The sequence below is a fragment of the Mustela nigripes genome, chromosome 12 (genome assembly GCF_022355385.1).
Source record: "Mustela nigripes isolate SB6536 chromosome 12, MUSNIG.SB6536, whole genome shotgun sequence".
In the NCBI taxonomy this organism is placed as follows: Eukaryota; Metazoa; Chordata; class Mammalia; order Carnivora; family Mustelidae; genus Mustela; species Mustela nigripes.
The window spans coordinates 97,911,019-97,933,148 of NC_081568.1; the positions used below are offsets into that span (position 1 = coordinate 97,911,019).

At 46.9% G+C, this 22,130-nt stretch overlaps 1 protein-coding gene across 4 annotated transcripts in view; it reads right to left on the reverse strand.

Annotated features, from left to right (window-relative positions):
* Positions 1–413: 413 nt before the first annotated feature.
* The window catches only part of ZNF366 (zinc finger protein 366), a 66,521-nt gene continuing 44,804 nt past the window's right edge, over positions 414–22,130 (reverse strand). For all 4 annotated transcript variants that reach the window (XM_059418040.1, XM_059418039.1, XM_059418041.1 and 1 more), the window contains 4 exons: positions 20,073–21,418; positions 16,492–16,683; positions 7,382–7,556; positions 414–4,541 (listed from right to left, as the gene is read on the reverse strand). In XM_059418040.1, coding sequence (XP_059274023.1) covers positions 3,982–4,541; positions 7,382–7,556; positions 16,492–16,683; positions 20,073–21,404 — 2,259 coding nt within the window. In that variant the 5' untranslated portion in view covers positions 21,405–21,418 and the 3' untranslated portion in view covers positions 414–3,981. The remainder of the gene's footprint in view (positions 4,542–7,381; positions 7,557–16,491; positions 16,684–20,072; positions 21,419–22,130) is intronic.

The following is a 22,130-nucleotide window of genomic DNA, read 5'->3' on the forward strand; positions in this document are numbered from 1 at the left end:
ACTGGTCAAAGATTGCAAGTAGGAGAGCTGGACTTTGGACCCAGGAAGCTGACACCAGAATTGGTGCTCATGTCCAGTATGGTACATGGCCTCTTGGTTCAACTTTATCCTACAAAGAACTTAACACAGAGGAAGGCCATCTTGTTGCTCACTTCCTACTTCCTCATAACACCCTTCCAGAACTAGTTTTTCTGAATGGGAAAGAAAAAGAGGATGAAGAAGGTGTCATCCCTCCTGCGGATTATCTGAGGCTCATGAATCCTTTCTGAAGCCTTGAGACAGGGAGACTCCAAAATCTGTATATCCCTGGGGTTGAAGCTCCAAAAGGAACCACCCTGGCAAAAGGGATAAGGGCAGGAGTGAGACACTGATAATCGTAGCTTCCTTGCAAAATTTCAGGTATGTGCAAATAATTGACTCAGCCTTTTCAACATGTCTTTATTTGCTTAAATTAACAAAATATAGGTTACATGCTATTTTCAGGTAAACTGCTTTTTCACTGAAGCAGAAAGCGATATTCACAACTTGGGGTACTACATACTTGGAATTTTAGTATTTAAATAGCAAGCCAGAGTTCTGTACAAAATCAACATTTGGTGTAATGTTGTCCAAATATGTGAAGGATTTTTAAATGTTAGCTCTGTTACATTTTGTTCTAGCAAAGCAAAGATCAAGATTCAAAATGCAATGTTAATATTTTATTAAATGCCTTTCGGGCTTAATAAATACAGTATGCACATTGGACTTTCTCACGCAGCTACTCATATACAAATATTCCAGTTCCCCTTGTGGGGTTATGAATGATCAGCCTCAGTCTAATGGCCAATGGGGAGTCAAAATTTTTTTTTTTAAAGAAAGAATGGAAGGAATTAGAAGGCAAAAACAGGGAGGTAATCATAGGCCTGAAGAAAAAGGATAAAAGAAAAATACGCCACTTGGCTAGTCAGTTGGCTGTTTCAGAGTGACAGCGGTCAAAATCCTGGAGAGTGTTCGGTAGTGACCTATTTTCAGAGTGTCACAAGAAGGTGAATGTTATGCTGCTCTAGCCCTTAGAGAGCTGATAGCCTTGGATGGTTTTACCCTGAATTCTCTCGGGGTGATCCCCATGTGCTGTCCTTCAGGTTTGCATTATTATTCATTAGCCCAGTAGGCAAGGTTGGCCAACCCTTCCCTTCGCTCTGCACTTGTGCATGGGTGTTCATAGAATTCAGCACCCCAACTGGGATACTTTTGAGAGCTGAGGTGATGCTCTTAGTAATTATCCTGGGGCAGAGTTATAAACCAGGGTCGGTCCAGGCAAATCAGGATTTTGGCCACTCAATATTATACAAAACCAAGATTTAGCCTTAATTCTTACAAAGTCAGTGTATATTTACCATCGGGCTAGATCTAATTAAGTCTCTCATACCCAGAGTCAAGAACTAAAAACAGGCTTTATAATATACTTCCTCACACTTTTTAAATTACTTTTCTTAGACATCTTTTTTCTCCCTCAAAATGAAATTTTACTTGGAAGGCTAACATGAGAAACAGATGAAATGTGAGCCACTTTGAGTGCAATGGGTATGGGCGCTGAGAGTTTCTCCTTCTCCCCTAGCAGCTTTGGAGGGGCCTAAGAGAGACCTCTGGCTCCTCGATCCACAGTTTGGAAACCACCATTCTAGACCATACTCTCTCCATCTCAACATAAACTTGATCCTCGAACATTCTCACATGATTCATTTGGTTGGAGAAGACTAGAGTTTGGTAATCTAGATTTCCTGGTTCTGGCAAGGCATACCCAGAGCACCATGGAAGTCTGTCTTCAATTACTATAGGCTACTGAGAGAATGAACTTGTGACAGGACCCTGAGAGTTGGAGGCCTCACAGATGTTGCCAGCCTCCTGCATGATTTTACCAGAGGCACTAATGAGCTATATTAATAATGAACAGAAGGCAAGCCATGCCTCTGAGGACTTGGTACATTTTCCCGGCACAGAATTAGGTTTGTACCCACAGAAACCCACACTATTCCCTTCAGCATCCCTTTGTGGGAGCCTGATCTCAGGAGATGAGTGGGTAGGAAACCCAAACAGCTTTGGCACTTTGCGGTGGTGGTGAGGTTGAAAAGAAAGAGTTTTAGGCAAGGGGGCAAGGGAAATGTGTCAGGGATTGACAAAGCGCTCAGTGAGGGCAGGGGTGGGGGGTGGGGATGATTAGAAGTGGATGAGGCTCAGGGGGAACCTTGGCCAAGAGAAAAAGCTGGCATCCAGCCATCAGAGATGGGCCGGGTCTTCTCAAGGAATGTACTGGAACTTTAGGAGGAGAGAAAGCAACACAAGAAACAGTACCTAGCTCTATCAGTAAGAGTTGAAACTACTAACCAAGAGGCAGTTTTTACTTAGACACAGTACCAGAGGGTTACTGCTTATGGTCAGTCTGCGATGTCCCTTGACCCCTGCTTTACTTGGCAGCCGTGCCTAAGGAAAGCCTACAGCTGGGTTCGACCCACCCAGGACAGTCATCGCCACCTACTAGAATCATGATTCAAGCATCTAGGGAGAGATAACGAGTCACTGTAGGCTGGCTATGTATTTTTAAACATATTAGGTGACCATAAACATCACAGGCATCATCTTCTAATAAAAAGAGTGTGTGTTTCTACAGAGTGTGTATGTGTGTGTGTGTGTGTGCGCGCGCACGTGCACGTACGCGCATGCACACATACGTGTGTCTGTGTCCTTGTGAGGCTCTTCCAGATCAGGTAAGAAGCCCTAAGCTAGCAGTATGATTTCAAGGTCTCCTGCTCTGTATTTTAATGAGTCTGAAGCCAGAAATACATATTTATGGAGTCCAAAGGAGGGGTCTTGGGAACCACCCTATTAGCCCAGTCAGTCTTTCTCCATCTTCCTGCACAGAAGAATCATTTGGGGAAGACTTTTAGAAAAGACCATAGCTGGGGATCCAGTCTAGGCCAAACTAAATCAGAATCTCAGAGGTTGAGGCCTCAGCATTGATATATATATTTGAAGTTCCCCTAGATGATTCTAACGTGCTGGCAGCATTGAGAACACAATCCAGCATCTCCCTTAGCAGTAATGAGCTGATGGCTATTCTGACAGTCTAAATAAGCAGCAGTTAGATGGCCAGGCTTCCTCCCCACACCCCTAGTTCAGTGCTGAGGAGAAATCCACTGCTCCTAAGGCGACAACTTCTGCAGTTACTTTATGGGGCCTAGGGCCTCAGAGCAAGATCTCCAGGAGGGAGCTCTACTCAGGACACAAGAGGTTAGCCTGCAGGTGCTGACCACTTTGGGGGCCCCTGAAAATATGCTCCAAATGCCACATCTAATGAGCTGATGCCAAATGAGGCAGACCCAGGCAGGAATCTAAGTACTGCTGGTTTTCCATTAGCTAAAGTTTGTATTTTCTTGAACTTTCTCTCTTATATCTGCACCAATTACTTGAGAATATCCTCTTCAATACCTCACTCTCCTTGTCGTCTCTGGTATGTTGGCTTATTTAATAAAGGTGATTTTCATATATACAACTACTAACATTTTTATCTATCTAGAAAAAGATTATTACTTCCACACATTCAACTAAATCATCATTAATAAGGTAACATATCAAGCACCATATTTTTGCAACTAAAAGGAAATTTACCATGTATTGCATATTAGTCAAAGGAAAAGAGAATTTCTGAAAAGCACCTCAGCATCAGCTTGCAATTAGGTATCTAGAATATGGACAGTCTATTATAGAGGAGTTGTATAAAATAGCACTGAAGAGGACCCTGCATGGCTGTTAGAAACCAAGGGCCCAGGGAAAGACCTGAGAAGCATTTACATGACTGAGGATAAACCCCCAAGTCATGTAGTCTTGAGCCATTTGTAAAGATTTGCACCATTCGCTGGTCTCCAGCAAATGACAGCTCATGCAGAAAGTTATATTTGAGCTGCCTAGTTCTCATTTTCCAAATGCAATTTTAAAACTGTCCACTTAGATACCTAAAAGCACTGCTTGTTTTTCCATTTTCCTCTCCAGTAATTCTTTTAAACTCTCATCTCGGTGTTTGAAGTACAAGTAATCAGAAAAGGAGGGCCCCCGCCGGGCACTCTGCAGAGCCCTGAGGCGGAGACACTCTTCTCTCCCAGCCAATTCTCTCTCCTGGCTGCCCTCTGCCCCGAGGCTGTCCTTGCTCCTCTCCTGGTGCTCTCCTTTTGGCTTGTCCTCCTCAGCCTCGGCCTCCTCCTCTTCCTCCTCCTCCTCGCAGGTGTCCTTGAGTGCCCTGGGAGCCTGCTCGGGCTGCACGGGTAGATTGTGGGGAGTGCAGGGCTGCCTGCTCTGGGGGGCCAGACCTGGGCTGTTTCCTCCCACCTCACAGCTGGTGTCCTCCTCCTCTTCCTCATGGCAGGAGCTGCCCCGGGCGCTCTCCCCATCTGACTGGAACACTGGCCCCTTCAGCCCACGCTTCTGGGAAAGGTCAAAGGGCTCCTCCTGCTCCAGACTCCTGAGTACTCCTGCCGTCTGGGCCAGGGCAATTCTCCCCCTTCCAAAACCTGTAATAAAAAGTAATATTCAGGCCCCAGGAAAAGCTGTGAAAATAGGTCATTGGATGGTACCCAGGGCCATTTAGTATAGTTTGATTTTACATTTTAAAAACAAATTCCCAGGGGCGCCTGGGAGGCTCTGTCGGTTAAGCATCCCATTCTTGATTTCAGCTCAGGTCATGAGTTCAAGCCGCACACTGGGCTCCATACTGGGTGTGGAGCCTACTTAAAAAAATTAAACTAGATTAAAATAAAATAAAAATAAATAAAAGTAAATTCCCAGTAAGACTGTGGACAGATGGGCCTTGTTACAGATGTAGTTTACATCAGTATAATTCCTTTAAGGTAAATTGGGCGACACGTGCCAAAAGCTTAAAATAAGCATAGCTTGACTTAGCAATTATACCATTGAGGACTGAAACTATGAAAATAGTCAGACAGGTGCACAAAATGCATAAGGATGTTCATCACCACATTTGCTGGAAGGATTTATGTCAAAATCTCAAACATTAGGTGATTCTGACATATTTTTCTTTTCACTTCTAATACATTTCTCATTATTTTCCATGAGCATATATTTTGCCATGAGAAAAAGATAAAATTGTAAGAAAGATATTATCATCTTGAAAAATATATATATACCATTTGGGGCCAAGGAGGCCACTCCATAACCAGGCCCCTGAGCAGAAATAGGATAGAGAGGGCACAGAGAGATCCAAAGCCCCTGTGTCCAACCACGAGTATCCCTGCTGTTGGGCACAGCCCTGTGAAAGGCTCTCACTCTGAGTTTCATTTTGAGGGCCCTGCAGGGAGGGATTTTTCAGGAGCCAACAAACACATGGTAAGGCTCCGCCTGGTTTGATCTTGAAGGTCTCTGCTCCTGATAAGCCAGCAGCCAGGCCCTGAGGAGGAGGTGGGGACAATCAGGCGTCCAGGGTGGGGGCACAGAAAGGAGACAGAAGTCCAACTCAGCCTGCCTTATGATATTGTCAGGCAATGGAGATGTCTATAGCTTTGATCATATAAGGGGCACAGGGAGGATCTTTTTAATCTGACTCATGATTTTTGAGCCATTTCAAACACTAGAGTGAAAAAGTGCTAACACCTTTTGTAGATGAAAACATTAAAATTGTTGAAAGTCTGTTAACTTTCAAAGCATCTCTCTGATATATAGTGATGCTCTTTATTTTTCCAAAAGAATGACAGAGTCGTTAGGTGCCTTTTAGGATTTAAGACCCCAATTGGGGTAAGATACAGTGACCAAGTTAGGCTCTCAAATGGAGGACTGTCTCCTGATTGCTTTCTGTCCCCAGCCCCAGTGATTGAACAAACTTCACCTTCTGGAAAAATCCAGGCCTATGTTGGAAATTGGCTCAGACAGCTAGAGATGCAAAGAATAATTCAGGAGAAAACCAGTTTGGAGAAAGAAAACAGCTTTTGTTTTTTAACCAGAATTTTTTCAGGGTTTTTTGCATAAACTCTAGCCTTTGTTTTGCGATGGCCACAGCTCCCTGTCAGCCAGGAGCAGGGTGAGCTCAGTGGGTGCCATGAAAACCAGAAAAACTATAATCGTTCTGTTTCATGCTGTGGGTATATATGAATATCATATTTATGAATACGTGTGCCTATTTGACCACCTCTGAGAAGGGGAAGGAGAAACAGCTAACATGAATGGATCACCCCACGTGTTCACCTAGTGTAGGGAGCACCGGCTTCATTCAGAAATTTGGCAGTTGGAATCCCAGTTCTGCCTTCAGACTTTGGTGTTGGACATCGAACGCTTTATAGTGCCTCTTGGTCTTGGTCTCTTCATATAAAACGGGACTAACACAGGCTAGTCTGTGAAATTGTGGGCACAAACAGTCTGTGCTGTCATCACAGCTGTATCAGAAAACAGCAGGTCAGGTCATAGGATTTCATAGGTTACATCACTGTGTGTCTGCTCTCCCGTACATGGACCTTCCAGGGAGCAAAGATGGTCTCACTTCCCCAGTCTCTTCATCAGCACGTAGTGTGCTGTTTGGAATAGAAGTGCATTTCTTGCCTGTCTGTTGAAGGACCTGTTGATTAAGGAACTAGAGAGCAACCTGCTGAATTTAGCAGATCGGGAACATAGACTCTTCAAGGCTAAAGGCCTGGGAGTGAGAAAATGAAAGAGGTAAGACTGTTTTATCAGTTCAGTGAGGCCTCAGTGTGGGAGGCGGTGGTGCTTGCTCTGCATATGGGCCAGTTAGCCCCACCAAGCAGGAAAACTGTCCCTGGGTGCCTCTGGTTGTGAACGCAGGAGACCTAGCCTGCTACACACACATTTCTGCCAACGAGGAGCTTACAGACCTGTTTCTTAGAAAGGAAAGAAAAATCACATGTTCTTTAACTGCAGAGTGATGAAAAGGACCCACTAAAGGCTTTAGGGTTGTAAAGGTCTGTGTTCAAATGTTGACTCTGCCCCTTTTGAGTTGAGCAGCTTTGCGAAAATCATGAAGCCTCCCAACTGTAAAATGGGGGTAATAGAAGTTCCTCTCACCCTGAGTTGTTGAAAGATTGAAGGAGCCAAGACACCTGATGTGGTGTCAAGAGCCAAAACTAATAACAGTACTGACTGGCATCATTCTGATATTCCAATCTCTCCTCTATAATTCACTTCTACATATTACCTTCAGATAGTGGCACTGTATTTGTTATAGTCATATTGTAAGCCTCTTCCTTCTCTGCTGTGTCTTGAAAATTATGATCCCTTTTCAACAATAGGAATAGCCCCCCAAAATAAAGCCCCCCTAAAACCAAATTCAGCTCCCTTTTGTTATCCACTGGTCTCAGCAGCCTTGGGTGCTTCCTGGAGGAGAGATTACCTTGAGAATGGAGGCCCCGCTCCATGACCCCATGCTTGACTTTCATGTGGCGTGTCAGGTTCCCCTTTAGGGTGAATTTGCTCGGACAGTAAAGACACTTGAAGGGTTTGCTGTCGGAATGCAGGTGCATGTGACCCATGAGGTTGTGCATCCGGTTGAATTCCTTTCCACACAGCTGTCAGAAACAATGATGAGGGGAAGACAGGTCAGTTGTGGCAGTAGACCCTGCCAGATAATCCCATACCCGGGCCTGAGTAAGGATGAACGTGCTTTGACTTTGTGGGGGATCCTGGCATTTGAAGTGACCTCCAAGTGAAAGGTCCCCAGTGACATCAGGGAGGGCGTGGATGGTGCCTAGGCTCAGAGGGGAAGCCGGTAGGGACGGACTCCTGAGATTGTGTCCCTATTACATTAAACATAAGGCAAAACTCGCAAACCTATTATAGCTTCATTTTGATGTAAGCTGTAGAAAAGTAGAAGGCCTGATCTGAAAAGCAAATCTCCAAGTATGCTTCACTTTAAGAGTAAGTATATGATTGCTTGTTTAATGCTTATGGAGCATTATAGCATGGAAGATACTGTCCCAAGTCCACTGTAGAGTATCACATCTAATTCCCACATCAGTCCCCTGAGTTGGGTACTGTTATCACTCCCATTTTGCAGACAGACAAACTGAGGGATGAAGGCACTTTGGCCAAGGCACACAGCTAATGGGTGCTGGAGCTGGGAACATGAACTAAGGCCACTAGCCACCAGAGGCCATATGGTCAAACACCACACCGTCCTGTGTCCCCTCAACATAACTTTTTTGTTAGACTGTATCGTGCAATGTCTTTCTAATTTTTTAATTGGCTTCTTGTGGGGACGGGTGTCAAAATTAGAAGAAACAAATAGAGACCTAAAGGAAGGAATGCGTCTTGTCTGTGCGGAGAGATTTGAAATACTGAAAATATTATCTCAGCTATACAAAAAGTAAATGTGTTTTATTTGTTCCTTTCTTTTTGTCCTTTTGTCATTTCTTTTTCCAGCAAAGTGCAGATATGTGTTGGGTTAGAACGGTGGTTCTCCAACTTCTTTTGTAAGAAGGGTTTGGAGAATCCGGCCCTTCCTTGGCTGTGCTGAGAAAAAGAGAAAGAAGGTTTTCTGTCTGTGCTAAGGCCAGAGTTAAGGGAGCAATGTTTCCCTTCCCTCTCCAACCTCGGAGGCCCATGTTGTGAGGGCACTGAGATGAGGGGAGAGATGGCTTGGAGAGAGGTCTTGGGGTACAGTGTCCCCTGAGCTGACCCCAGTTTTCCTTTCTCATGGAGAGATATTTTCAGGGACAGTATTGTGGATTCTGAATGGCCTAGGAAGTAAGAGTTAAGCTGGCCCTGCAAAATGGGTAGACCTAACAGTGACCTTGGGAGGCCAACCGAAAAGAATGCTGGGTGGTAAGAGACAGCCAGCTGGGATGACAACTCTGTCGCAGACAATCCTCGCATAGATAATAACTAATTGGTTCTGTATTTGTAAATGATTCATATTTGGGGGTTTTAAGTACTTTTTTCCCTTTTAACATCCTTACTGGCAAGAATGAATTTGACATACTGGTGTCCCACGCTCGGTATTCAGTGCATCTGCACACCACATTCATGGGGAAAAGGTGACCCAAGAGGGAAACAGCTGGGAGTGTTGGTCTCATTTTAATGTCCCGGGGAGAAGCCCTACATGTGGGATGGACACTTGCTTTCTTTTATTCTTAGTAGAGACGATCTGGTAAGATGAATCAATCTGTGACTCAGCTTGGCACGTGTGTGGAAGTTCTGGTACAGTACTGTTTATTAGCTTAGCTTAGTTTATCTAGTTCTCCCTCCTGGCTAGGGAGGAAAGCAAGCTTTAAGTCTAGAGATTCTGTATTAGGAATTTCCACTCATGAATCTTTTTAGAAAAAAGTTTATCTCCCTTGGTTTGTGGGATGGTTCCTGATTATTTGGGGTGAGGTTGCAGCAAAAGATCTGAAAACAGCACAAGCCCTGGGTGGTTAAGCATAAGACACATAGGAGGAAATGAGCAGGAGGCTGCAAGATTAGACTACTCTACTAGTCCAAGCTTGAATGGGTCTCATGCTAGTTTAATCCAGACAAAATTGAAGAGATGGGTGCCTTCTGGACTTGGCTCCTATAAAGGGGAGATTCTGCATTTAGTTACTATCTCTAGTTGCTAAGGTATTAGAAGCTGGACTTGTCTGAAAGGGTTTTTATAAAGGAGATGGAATTTTAGCCTAACCTTGAGGAATGTATAGGGTGCTGTTTGTTTTTGTGTTCATACAGAATAAAATCTCTTCATTATTTTCAGGGACTTTATTCAGCCTTAAACTACAGGCAACACAGTGATCACCGTTGTGATAATGACCAACTATTTGTTGTTGCCACAGCTACTGTGACTTGAAGGTCAGAGGAATAATGCAGTTCATCTACTCTGAGGTCCCACTTCCCTTCCCATTCCCCAACCCAACCCACTCCCACCCCAACACACAGAGGTATGCACACACCAGAATGGCTACTGATAAGTAATTTCCACATTCTTTCTTAGCTTTAAACAAGCCATGTTTTATGATCCTTTAACATAGCACAATGTGTTTCTACCATAATGCTTTTCTGACTCAATTCATTCACTCCTAAACATCGTGGGACATTTTTAGTGGTACAACAGTATATCAGGACATTAAAGTGATATTGTCCCCTGAACTCAAAGCATATGGTTTTGGGGAAGATCCACAGTGGGGGATGGGATGACTGGTCAGCTTTATTATCTGAGAGTGACTGGTAGAGGAGACTTATTTCTGTGCTGTTGGTAAAGTTAACCATTTACATACAGAGTTACCCTTCATGGTTTATGGTAGTCTTTCAGGCCCACCAATGGAAAGCTTTTGCAGGGTTGAAGGAGGGTGTCTCAACTCATAAAGATGTCTGGGACACTAAAGGAGCTCTAGGCTATTTTCTGAAATGCAAGGGGTACCTTCCTTTTCTTTGTGGTCAGCCTCAGGATCAAGCACAGAGTTATCCACACAATAACACTTAATAAATACCTAAGTATTTAGTTGCAGGAAGAAGCAAACAAGTCAGGAAAGTATCACTACCCCATGCAAAAATTCCAAAAAGCAGCCATCACCAAATCTCTTCCTTTCTCCCACTAAAATGCGTATAAGCCCTATACACACTAGTTCACAAACCAGAATCCCTAGTGGGAGAAGGATAGATAGGGATGAGTACTCAGGACCTGAGATACTAGACACTATTCACACCTCTGTGGTAGAAACCCTTAGCTTCTTCCTTTCAACTTCTGACCCTTCCACAAAACCCTTTGGTCCTTGTCCAGAATATCTGGCCTCTTTTTCTTTCTCAGAAGACCATCCTCACATGACAATAGATGATTGTAGAAGGTACTTTATGTCTGTGAAATTCAGAGTCCCCTTATTCCCTGTTAGTGAAAAGAGGCCAGAGAAAATGAACTGGGTGAATTGAAGATGGCACCCTTGGGTGGGGTTTGAGATGTGAGCTCCAAGAAGAGTCATTACAGTAGAGAAGGGGAAGTAGACGGGAAGAAAGAAGAAGAGTCGGGGAGGATCACCAAAATGCTAGTTTCTTCTCCTGGGAAATGCAGTCAGTCTATGTCTAGGCCCCTTATAATCATGAGATATGTGGCTAAGAGCTTACCCACGTCAAGACTTGCTGAATCATCTCCTGCCAAGGTCTGTGGGGGATTAAATTAGGGCGGCTGTCAGGAAGCTCCTGGAATGGTGAAGTCTCAGATTTCATGGTGCAGGTGGTCATTTCAATGGGTCTGTCCCTCCTGAACCCTCAGTTGCTCTAATGAAGGGTATTCATGTGCCTCTGATCTCAAATCTCAGCTTTTTCATCAAAGACCCACTTTTATGCTTACTTTTTAAATGGAGGGGGACCTCAACATTTAATAGAAAATTGGAACAAATGTTTTGAACTGTCCTTTAAAAGTGGGTTGCATGAATCATTAGGTTCGGAAATAGCAGAGCAGAGAGGTGATAGTGAGACCACAGAAGGAGAGAGAACTTGCTCCATTTTCTCTTCTGTAAAATGTCAATGACCATAATGGTTTCTTATGAAGATTGTTGTAAGGATCAAATGAGATAATTCATGTAAAGGGCTTGCTAAACAGTAAATATTAGCATCATTAACATGTACATAGTAGCCTCTCACATTCTGGAAATCGAGAGATCTTTAGAGAGAAGAGTGTTTTTTGTTGGTTGTTTTTTTTTTTTTTTAAGATTTTATTTATTTGACAGACAGAGATTACAAGTGGGCAGAGAGGCAGGCAGAGAGAGGAGGAAGCAGGCTCCCCGCTGAGCAGAGAGCCTGATGTGGGGCTCGATCCCAGGACCCTGGGATCATGACCTGAGCGGAAGGCGGAGGCTTTAGCCACCCAGGTGCCCCAAGAAGAGTGTTTTTTAAACTAATTATTTGGAGGAAATATTAACAGGAGGATGAAGTAAGGAGTCCTTTGAGTAAATAGTCGCCAGGTCACTTGAGGCATACAGAAATGGAAGGAGCTATGTCTGACACTGCACTGAGAAATGTGGTTGGAAAGAGAAGATTCATCCTGAATTGCAGCCTTTGGGAGAGCCCTTTCTGTGGCTCCCCAATCCTCAGCCCTTTTAATAACTGGCTGATGCCCAGCTCACTTATTCAGATTTTGGCCTCCTCATACCCCTTCCCTCCCTGTCCAGGGCCTGGAGGCACCTCAGGCCACTTCCCGTGAGCTGCAGTGACAATGTGGACAGCCAGCGACACCAAGAAGCCGGCTGCGTGCAGAGACGAGGTGATGGCAGCAGGCTGCCCTGGGCCAAAGGCCCACAGAGCCAAGAAGAGGCACACCACTTCGTGCCAACCAGCTACTCTGAGCCTGAGGACTGAGATGCACCAGGAAGCCTGTGTTTTCCTATTCTAAGAGAAAAGGTCAAAGAGCCGAAGCCTGCAGCCGAGGAGAATGGCCTCTGCTCAGCTGCCCTTCCCTTACATTCTTCTCTCTCTCTCTCTTTTAATAAGAAGGGTGTTCCTTTCCTCAAAGGGAGAGAGAGGGAGGGAGGGAGAGAGAGACTGTAAACTGTCCAAAAGGACCGTGAGAAAACAGGAAGCTTTGAAAAGTACAAGAGAAAGCAAGATGAAATCTATTTGCAGGCGGGCCCCTGGGGACATGTGAGGCATTGTGAAGCAGGCAGTTCATACAGCTATATCCTTCCTTCTGCTGAGGAGGGCTGTGCTGCCAAAAGGCTGCTATCTGGTCACTGCCTTAACCCTCTCCATGCCAGTCTGAGAGCCCTGACCCAAAGTTCTGGGCCCCTAAATGCCCCCCACTGGTTTGTCCCCCACAGGGCCTCCAAGAGCTGGAACGGGAAGCAGAGCCATGGTGGCAAAGGCAGTGGGGACCCTTTCCAAGGAGACCTCCTCCTCTTCTATCAACTCTGCCCTCCACCTTCAGGCCTCTGCCTCAGATGAGGCTGCAGATGACCTGGTGACTCATAACTTAGGCAGCTCCCGGCTTCACCCATCTCAGAGGAGAATTTGTCCCGGAAACTCTGGATGGCTGCTTTTCCTGGACAGGTTTCCCAAAGACGGCAGCTGGTTCTTTGCTATTATGGAGTGTGGCTGCTACAAGGATAGCATCCCGATCAACCCCTGCGTGCTTACGCAGAATCTGGGAAGCATATTTGTGAAACATGGCTCAAGTCTACAGGCGCAGGTCTTTGGAACTACTCCAGCTGGCTCCAAGAAGCAGGGAGTCCAAAAGTGAAGCCAATAGCAAAAGAGCCCAGAAGGGCAGTAATTTTTTTTTTTTTTTAAGGAAAAAAAAAAAGAAATATAGAATGGAAAATCTTTCCTCTCCTCTGATTTTCCATCCCATTGTTAATGCTTAATCCCACAGTGAGCGAATGTTTCGCTTGCTGTGGACAGCTGTGTCCACTGAGCATGGGGCCAGAGAGAGCCAGGCCAGGTTACAACAGGGGCTGGACTTCTAGGTTAGCCAGGATTTTTAGTGGTGAGAAACCCAAGAGAGTAGAATCTGTTACTTAAACAATCTCCCCTTTTTACAAGGTTTTGGGTCAAAGAGACAAAGCTAATTCTTGGAGCATGATTGGAGCAAGGTCTGCCTCTTTTTCCAGCCATGCCAATCATGAAAAGGGACTATCTCCTCCTTGTTACCCATGAGAAACATTGGGTTTCGTTTTCTGGGTCTCTTCTCCAACATCACTATGCAGTCAGCCAGCCACCCATCTCTGACTGGCTGTGAATTTTGTAGTGATGAGCACATGGCCCTCCAGCACGTGGCAGACACCATCTTGAGATGACCCAGTCCTCCAGTGGGATCTGGAGCTAGTTTACAAACACACAGAGCCCTGTCACATACTCTAGAAACTCAGACATGTGCTGAAATTCCTTTGAAATGAAGAAAGGTGATGACACAAAGAGGATACCAACCAGGGGAGCACTTGGCAGGAACATGGGACAGGGAGATGGGGAAAGGGAGATGCTTCTGACACTTTCCTGGAGGTAGAAGGCTCTTCAGTGAGGTGACTGACACCTGTTCTTGTTTCAGAGATGTCTAAGAATGGAGAAGAGCCAACTGATTGACAAAATACCCTTCAACAACAACTTATTTTTTCTACAGATAGATACACTCTCCTAGGCAGCCTCCTGACCCATAGTTTGGTCTCCTGGGAAAACCAGGATGGTTTCTGCAGATGACTCATCTCATTCCCACAACAGGCCCATCTGCCACTGAAGAATATAAACTGTACATCATCTCAGAGCTGGTATTTCATCCTGCAGGACTCTTTTGTGGAAGCTGGTGGTATAAGTATGCATCCAGAGCCTAATGCACGCTCAAGGAGAGGTCACACTGAGTTTCTAAACCATGGAGTGGAACTTCAGGTGCCTGTTGAGCCCTGTATGGTGCACCATCACTGGGGTGGATGGAGGATGAGGGGAGGCATAAAGCATTGAGCAGGACTAGCTCACTGATCATTGGGCCCAGTTTGCACTACCATGTGCAATCTTCTGTACACTGGTACCAGAGAGAACCTTCTAAACCCTCAGATACCACCTGGTTCAAGAAATCCTCCAGGCCCCTCTGAGGCCCTTGAGGTAGGCACACAGAACTGCCTCTGCATCCGCAGGTCAAACCCAGCCTGTAAGCCCTTTTCCTGTTGCTGCTGTGCTCCCTGACATATCCCTGGTCTCAGAGAGATTTTTCCACCTGGTTTAACCACTACTGCTGGACCTGAATTGATGAGGTAGAAGTGGGAGTTGGTTGGACTAAACACGTATGGAAGGGACAGCAAGCATGACTCCCTTCATGTTTTAACAAGGTACATGTTTGGCCACCGGTTGATAAGATAGAAAACCCAGTTCGTGCTTAAAACCCAAGAGTAAACTCAGTGTAACGCATGCGGAGTGACCGACAGCCTGTTTGCACCCCCACTGTAGGAGACAGCAAACCCCTAGCAGGCAGGAACAGCTCCGTTAAAAGCAAGGGCTCAAGTGGGAAGTGGGAGGGAAATCAAGGTATCTAATGAGCGCAAAGAGGTGGGTGGAATCCCCAGGCTCATGCTGTCAGGGCTGGCTCCATGGACATGTGACCAATGCAGTCACACAGGCCCCAACTCAGAAGAGTCCTGAGTTTACCACCTTGAAATTCTTCATAATGTTTGAACAAGGGCCCTCACATTTTCATTTTGCCCCAGGCACTATGAATTATGTAGCCCCGTCTGCAGGCAGCTTCCTCCCCCTTGAGCTCAGATCACTCAAGATGGACATAAATTGACTTTCAAACCACTGGGAACTTGAAGGAAAAGAGGGGAAACACAAGTGGGTGGCAGGAAAGGGCTGGAGGGAGAAACCTCCCTCCCCCACCTCCAGAGAATGCTCATACAGGTCTAGGGAAGCTCTGGTTCCTGACCCCTCTCACCCTGTCCAGGAGCGGCCAACACAGGAAAGCCGTTTGCTTCGCAGGGGGTTCCTTCAAGGGGGGGGGGGCAGGGGACATGCTACAGAGGGATTAAAGCAGGAACAGCCCTTTGGATGGATGGAGCATATCATGGGGACCCCATCAGACATACAGTGGCTAAGAAGAAAAACTTCATTTCAAACAGAGAGGCTCCAACTGAAGTTGTGATTCCCCTTTCCTTCCCCCTCCGCTCTCTCTTCACCATGGGGATGACACGTGTCTGTACATTCCTTGAATTAAACTACCCAATCCTCAGCAAAATTCCTTCTCACTCTGGAGGTGGAGAAGGGGAAGAGTGAGGGGATGGGAAGAGTGGGGAAGAGTCTGGAAAACCCAAGCATTTCTAAGTAATACCAGTCATTGTCTTGAGTTTTACAAATCTCCAGCTCCCATGTGATAAAATAAAAATCCAACAAGTTAACGTGATACAGACATTTTAATGAAGGTGCTCAGTCCTTGCCCTCCATGGTCTTAGGAACAAATGGGAAACACTTTAGATGACTACTCTCACCTTGACCCAAACAAGTATTTCTAAGGTCATCAGAGGGGCTAACCTCAGAATCTCATTCATCTTGCCTGGGAGACCTGCCCTCAAATTACACGGCTCAGTCCAAGTGACAGGAGGGCAAGAGAGGAGCTATGAGAAGGGAGGGGCAGTGCTAGAAGCCTCTCTGACTCCTTTCTCTATTCTACTCATTGGCTTGTAAGAAGAGGACTATACCCAACTGTTCCTTTCTGGAATGGGAACTCTCTGCATCACCTTCGCCCTCTAACAACCTCATTCCCCAAATGGGCCTTCCGTCCTCAGATCTCCCTTACTAGCTCCCTCCTCCCCCTGCACAGTCTGATTCCACAGTGAGACAAACAGGGCAGGCTTCTCAGGGACCAGCTAAGGCCTGGTGTGAGCATAGGTGGTGCAAGGAGGAGCAGAGCAGCAGATGGGCCTGGGGCTGGCCACAGACCTACTCTGAGCCTGGGTGACCCCACTGATGAAGCAAGTAGAACGTTTCCCAGAGATTCTCCCCCCAGGGCATTAGCATAACCTTCTGAGTCCTCCCCCTCCCGTATCCCTCCTGGGGCCCACTGCCCACCTTGCATTTGAAAGGCTTTACATCAGAGTGGACGATCATGTGTGCCTTGAGGGTCTGTTTCTGCACAAAACTCTTGTAGCAGAGGTGACACTGGTAGGCGCGAATGTTGGTGTGGATCAGCACGTGTCTCTTCATGTTGGCCAACAGAGTGAACTCCCGCCCGCAAATTCCACATTTGTGCTCCTTCACGCCCTGGAGGGAAGCAAGATTCCAAACATGCTGTGGTTAGCAGGTAACTCGCTTTCTTTCGTCACAATCTTTGCCTTCATTTTTCTCTTTGCCACACAAGTCCATGAAAAGCTTGGTGACAGATGCAGAGTCCCAAATGGTGTGGCATTAGCCTTGTGAATTGCTGTTTTCTTGAAAAGTGTTGCTTACGTACTCTTTTTTTGTTTTCTGAAAACCAGGAACTAAGCCAGAACTTTAGAGGAAAAGAAAGCTACAACTCTTGTTCCTGCTGGGACAGGGGTTAATTCTACAGTAACAGTTCTGGGCATTCATAGGATTTTGGTAAGAGCACTATGGAATGATATGTGAAATGAGTCTATAATCCATCTTTCCTGATAATGGAAAAATAAAATCTCCTCAAGTGATAACGTCATTTCTCATATGAAAACCAATGTTTCCTTGCCTTCTCATTAATGGACTTGAAAACCCCAGAAGAACAATTCATATGCACACTTGAATAAATTACAATTGGATAATCACCTCTTGAAATAGTCTCCTGGGCTCCTACAGGTCATAGTGACCTCTACGTGATTTGGCTATGGAGCCTCAGCTCAGCTAGCTTCTGTCCTATAGAGAAATTTAGCAGAGGACAGCTTTCTGAATTAGAAAACAGGACAGAAGGAGACTTTCTACTTTCCTTGCTGTTTATGGAGAAGTGTTTGAATACTTAAGCATCAATGCCCTCAGTTGAAAGCACTCCCAGGGACTCATAGCTTATATTATCTATTCCTGACTCACAGTGCTTTCCTGATAAGACATTTGCAAGCCATCTTAACACAAAAGGAAAACTTAGAGAATGATGGCGTTAAAACCAAGGTTGTTACAGGATTATAACAAGTTATTTAGCTAATAACTGTACCTTATAAAACACATATTATCTGGTATCCTTAGTGACCTGGGGAGAGAGGATTTCCAAGTTTAGCTCTGAGGCTCTTTGCCTATATGTCCATTTCTTTAATGTGGGCCATGATAAGAAAATAGCCCTCAGTTCTGGTGAGCCCATGGCATGCAAGGGTGAGTCCAGGTCTCTGCCCAGTCATGTATTGGCTGTGTAACTTCAGACAAGTTTCGTGGCCTTTCCTGGTGATGGCTTTCCCTCATCTCAAGATGTGGTGGTGGGTCATGAGAATCAGGGACTCTTACCAGCTGGAATACTCTTGAGTCTAGATGAGTAGGTGATGAGTAGGTGAGTATGAATCTATGGTAAGGAAGAGACCTAAATTTTAATGGCCTCCTAAGAAGATGAATTTTAACAATGTGTTGCGTATTCAAGCCATGAGTTTAAAATCTTAAAATTAATAAAAATTATGTTCTTGATGGGTTTTAAACATTTCTTCAGCATCTTTCTTCTCAAGATTCTATTATCCTGCAACCAAGGAGAAGAATCTACTTATCACTGGTTTTGGAATTCTCTAAAGAGAATTCAGTGTCCCAAGTAAAATTCACAGGTAGGCTGGCCTACAACTCCAGTGAATGGAAGGCTGGACACAACTTGGGGAACAAAGGAAGTGACTGTGTCACTAAGAGGATCAGTGATAGCACAGGAAGAGAGCCTGTGGGAGTTGTCAGAAGTGAGGGAGGGAAATGAGGAGAAGGGGGACACTTGACAGAGCGTTCAAGAGCTGGACTCCCGGATTCTGGGTGACTGTTCCATGCTTCAGTGCCTTCATCTGCAAGTCTGGAGCAAAGATACCCACAGGTAGGGGTGCCTGGGTGGCTCAGTGGGTTAAAGCCTCTGCCTTCCCCTCAGGTCATGATCCCAGGGTCCTGGAATCGAGCCCCACATCAGGCTCTCTGCTCAGCAGGGAACCTGCTTCCCCCCACCCTCTGCCTACCTCTCTGCCTACTTGTGATCTCTGTCAAATAAATAAAATAAAATCTTAAAAAAAAAAAAAAAAGATACCCACTGGTAGCTCTTAGAGTTGTTGACCAGGATCAAATGAGAAATAAAGCACCTGTGCCACAGCAAGTGTTCAATAAATACTACCTCTCATTGTTTGCTGACACTGTGGATTAAAATGTGTTTAGCTTCCTAATTCAAATGAGACATTTCAGATACCAGGCTGTTTTGTCCATTTTTACTTCATTTTCTACTATCTTACAGATTTTTTTTGTGTTCCAAAATGCATCTTTGGCTCCTTTTCATATATGTAGGAGCCCCTGAAATCAGCATATGGTCCTCTTTGTGGCTGAATCTCAGCACAGTTTCTTTGTTGATGGCTCCTGCATTAGGCAGGTGCCTCCTGTCCGGAAGGTGCCTTTGATAGGGCAGAAGCTGTTGGTATACTACCCACAAGGCAGCCACCCATTTCACTTCTGCTGCAGAGCCAAAACATGCCCATGTTGTGTCCTAGCCTGCAAATGAAACTCATTATGGCAGAGTAGAGATACTATCTTGGCTGGGCAAAGTCCTCCACTGACCTTTCTGAATTAAAGAGTGCTTTAGAAACGCTGGCTTACTAGAAGTCTCTTCTGCCAATAAACCACTTGAGGTCAAAAGTGTGAGGGTAGAGGTCAGTGGGGCAAAGTTCCTCTCTGGGAAGCTCGAAGCCAACCCAAGTCAGCTTAGCAGGGTAAGATTTCTGGGACACAACTGGGGCCTGGCCTTAGTTCATCCTGCCTGACTCCAGAGCTCTGCTTGCAGTCTAGGCTGAGCTTAGATCCCTAGGCCTGTATTTCCCCCTTAAAGACCTGAGCCCAGGGACGATGAAACCAAAGCAAACAGAAGGATGCTATCTCATGTCTCCCACAAAAGACACCACAGGGCACTGCAGGCAACCAGCTGGGGACTCTGCTACGGGAAGCACAGGCCTTGCTGGACCCAGAGCCATATGCATATATGAAGCAGTTCTCACAGCGAAGGGAGAAACAACCCAAAATGCAGCCACTGCTCCAGCAGCAAAGGACCAAGAGAAGTATTTAGAAGAAGGCTCTGATGAGTATATCCCAGGCACAGAGCTGGTTTTGGGTAAATAAGCCTAAGAACACACTCGTGCTAGTGCCCTGGATGAGGTTTCCAGACACCTAATTTTAGGGTTTGGAGGAGGCTAAGAAGCAACAGCACAAGGACCTGTTCTTTCCTTCCGCCTTCCTCACCCTCCTTTCCAAACTGGCCACATTATTTATTTCGAGGCCCATCTTAGACTCTAGAAGGCTGGATGGGAAAGGACTTGCTTGCTGGTGTCTCAACCAAGGGGAGGAAAAGGTGAGGACTCAGGGAAGCAGCCCCTTGCCCCTCCAGTACTAAGCGGAGGGCAGCGAGGGGCCCCTGGCCCCCTCCACCCCTCCCCTACCCGGGGCTCTGAGCTGGCTCCCCAAGTGCCCGCCCCCGGGGCCCGCGGAGCCCACAGTACCTTGTGGGTGAGCGAGTGCTGCTTGAGGTGGTGGGGCTGCACGAACTCCATGCCGCACTCGGAGCAGATATAGGGCCGGATGTCCTTGTGCTTCATCATGTGGTTCTGCAGCTGGCTCGGGTACTGGAAGGTCTTGTCACACTCAGAGCAGCTGTACTGGATGGGGCCGCGGTGCGTGGTGAGGTGCCTCTTGAGCTGGGCCAACGTAGGGAAGTCGAGGCCGCACTCGACGCAGATGTTGTCGCGCCCGCTGGCGTGCTTGGCCTCGTGGGCCTTGAGCTCGCTGGGGTAGGCGAAGCCGCGGCCGCACACGCGGCAGTTGTGCGGCTTCACTTCGCTGTGCTGCATCATGTGGCGCTTCAGGTGGCTGGTCTGCGTGAAGGCCTTGTGGCACACCTGGCACTTGTGGGGCCGTGTGCCCTGGTGGGTGAGCATGTGGGTGTGCAGGTGGCTGAGCTGCTTGAAGAGCTTCCCGCAGCGCGTGCACGCGTGCGGCTTGATCCCGCTGTGGCCCAGGATGTGGGTGACCAGGTTGTACTTGGAGGTGTAGGACTTCTCGCAGGTGGGGCACTGCCAGCGCTTCTGCGCCCCGCCCACGTCCACGTAGTAGCTGTCGTCGATGCGCACGTTCACGTCCACTCGCTCCACTTTCTGCTTGGTCTCCTCGCTCTCCGGAGGTTCGGCTTTGCGCGGCAGCAGCGCTTCCGGGGGCTGCTTGGGCAGGAAGGTGTGCCGGCCGAAGGGGAAGGGGGAGGCCGAGGGCATGAAGAAGGGGAACATGAGCCCCGGGGGCACCTTGGGGTAGTAGGGGTAGGGTGTGGGCAGGAACGGGGCAGGGGCCGGCTGGGGCCACACGGCGCTGGGCTTCACGGGCTCCTGCTTGACGGGCTTGCCCCCCAAGTGTTCCAGGGTGCGGTAGAATTGGAAGCCCACGTTGCACAGGTCGATCATTTGCGAGTCATACTTGGGGCGCGGGGGTTGCGGAAAGAGCAGAGGGAGGCTCGGAGGGCCTTGGTTTTTGCTCTCCTCAGAGTGGAGGGAGAGAGGGGCTTCTTCCGCGGGGTGGTTGTACGGCATCTTAGTGGGCATGCTCTTCCGTTTCCGGGACCCTCCTCCTTCAAAGACCCCCGGGAATCCGTCTAGGTGTCCCGGAGGAGGCTCATACCGAAATTGGGAAAAAGGCCCCCGGAGAGCTTCTGGGAAGGGGTGCCTTTGGGGAGCTTTCCCTCGGGAAACCACTGGCTGCAGGCAGTGGGGAAAGGAGGGGGCTCTCTTCACACCCAAACTGAAGTGCACATCCTCATCTTTGATCATCTTCATTTCCTTCTGCATCCTTGGCAATTTTCCTTTAAAGAGAAAGAAACTTACTGTTTAAAAAAAGAGTCCCTTTTTTCCCCTGAAGGGTTCTGGCTATGTATCAGTACTAATTTATGAAGAGTGATGCTTGTTTACTACTGACCCTCACTTATCCTAGGGCTGTTTGAAGTATGATTTTTTTTCCCCCCTTACAGACCCATTTCCTGGATAGCCCGGGCCCCCTGGATTGGGACCCTAGAGGTTCAGTCTAAATCCACAGCCACAGAATCCTAGCTGGGGTTTGGCGGGGAGGGTGTGAGAGTACACTGAACTGGGAAGAAACCTGAGAGTTCAACCAGCCATGGTGCCCACTTAAGATGAAGTTACACACACACACACACAAAATGAGGGTAGCAAGACCCAGACAGATGAAGTGGCATGCTGAAGCCCACAGCTGGTCAGGGCAGGAGTCGGAACTGGGACCCATTCTGATAGCCTGGATGGAACTGTCATCTGTTAGTGGTGACTTATATTTGTCTTTGGGGTTGTTTGTGTTCTGAAGGAACCAATTTCCCCTACCCCTCTCTGTCTTGGGGGTCTTGGCTTCTGGAGGGTGGGGAGTACTCAGGTCCACACAGGTGAAGAGATTTGCCTGCTTAACTGGGCTCTCAGATTTTCTGAGTTACCCACTCCAAGCAAGGTGTGCTGCCGGGGTATATCAAGTGGATGAGGTCAGTGGGATCCAGAGAAGCCTATAAGCCC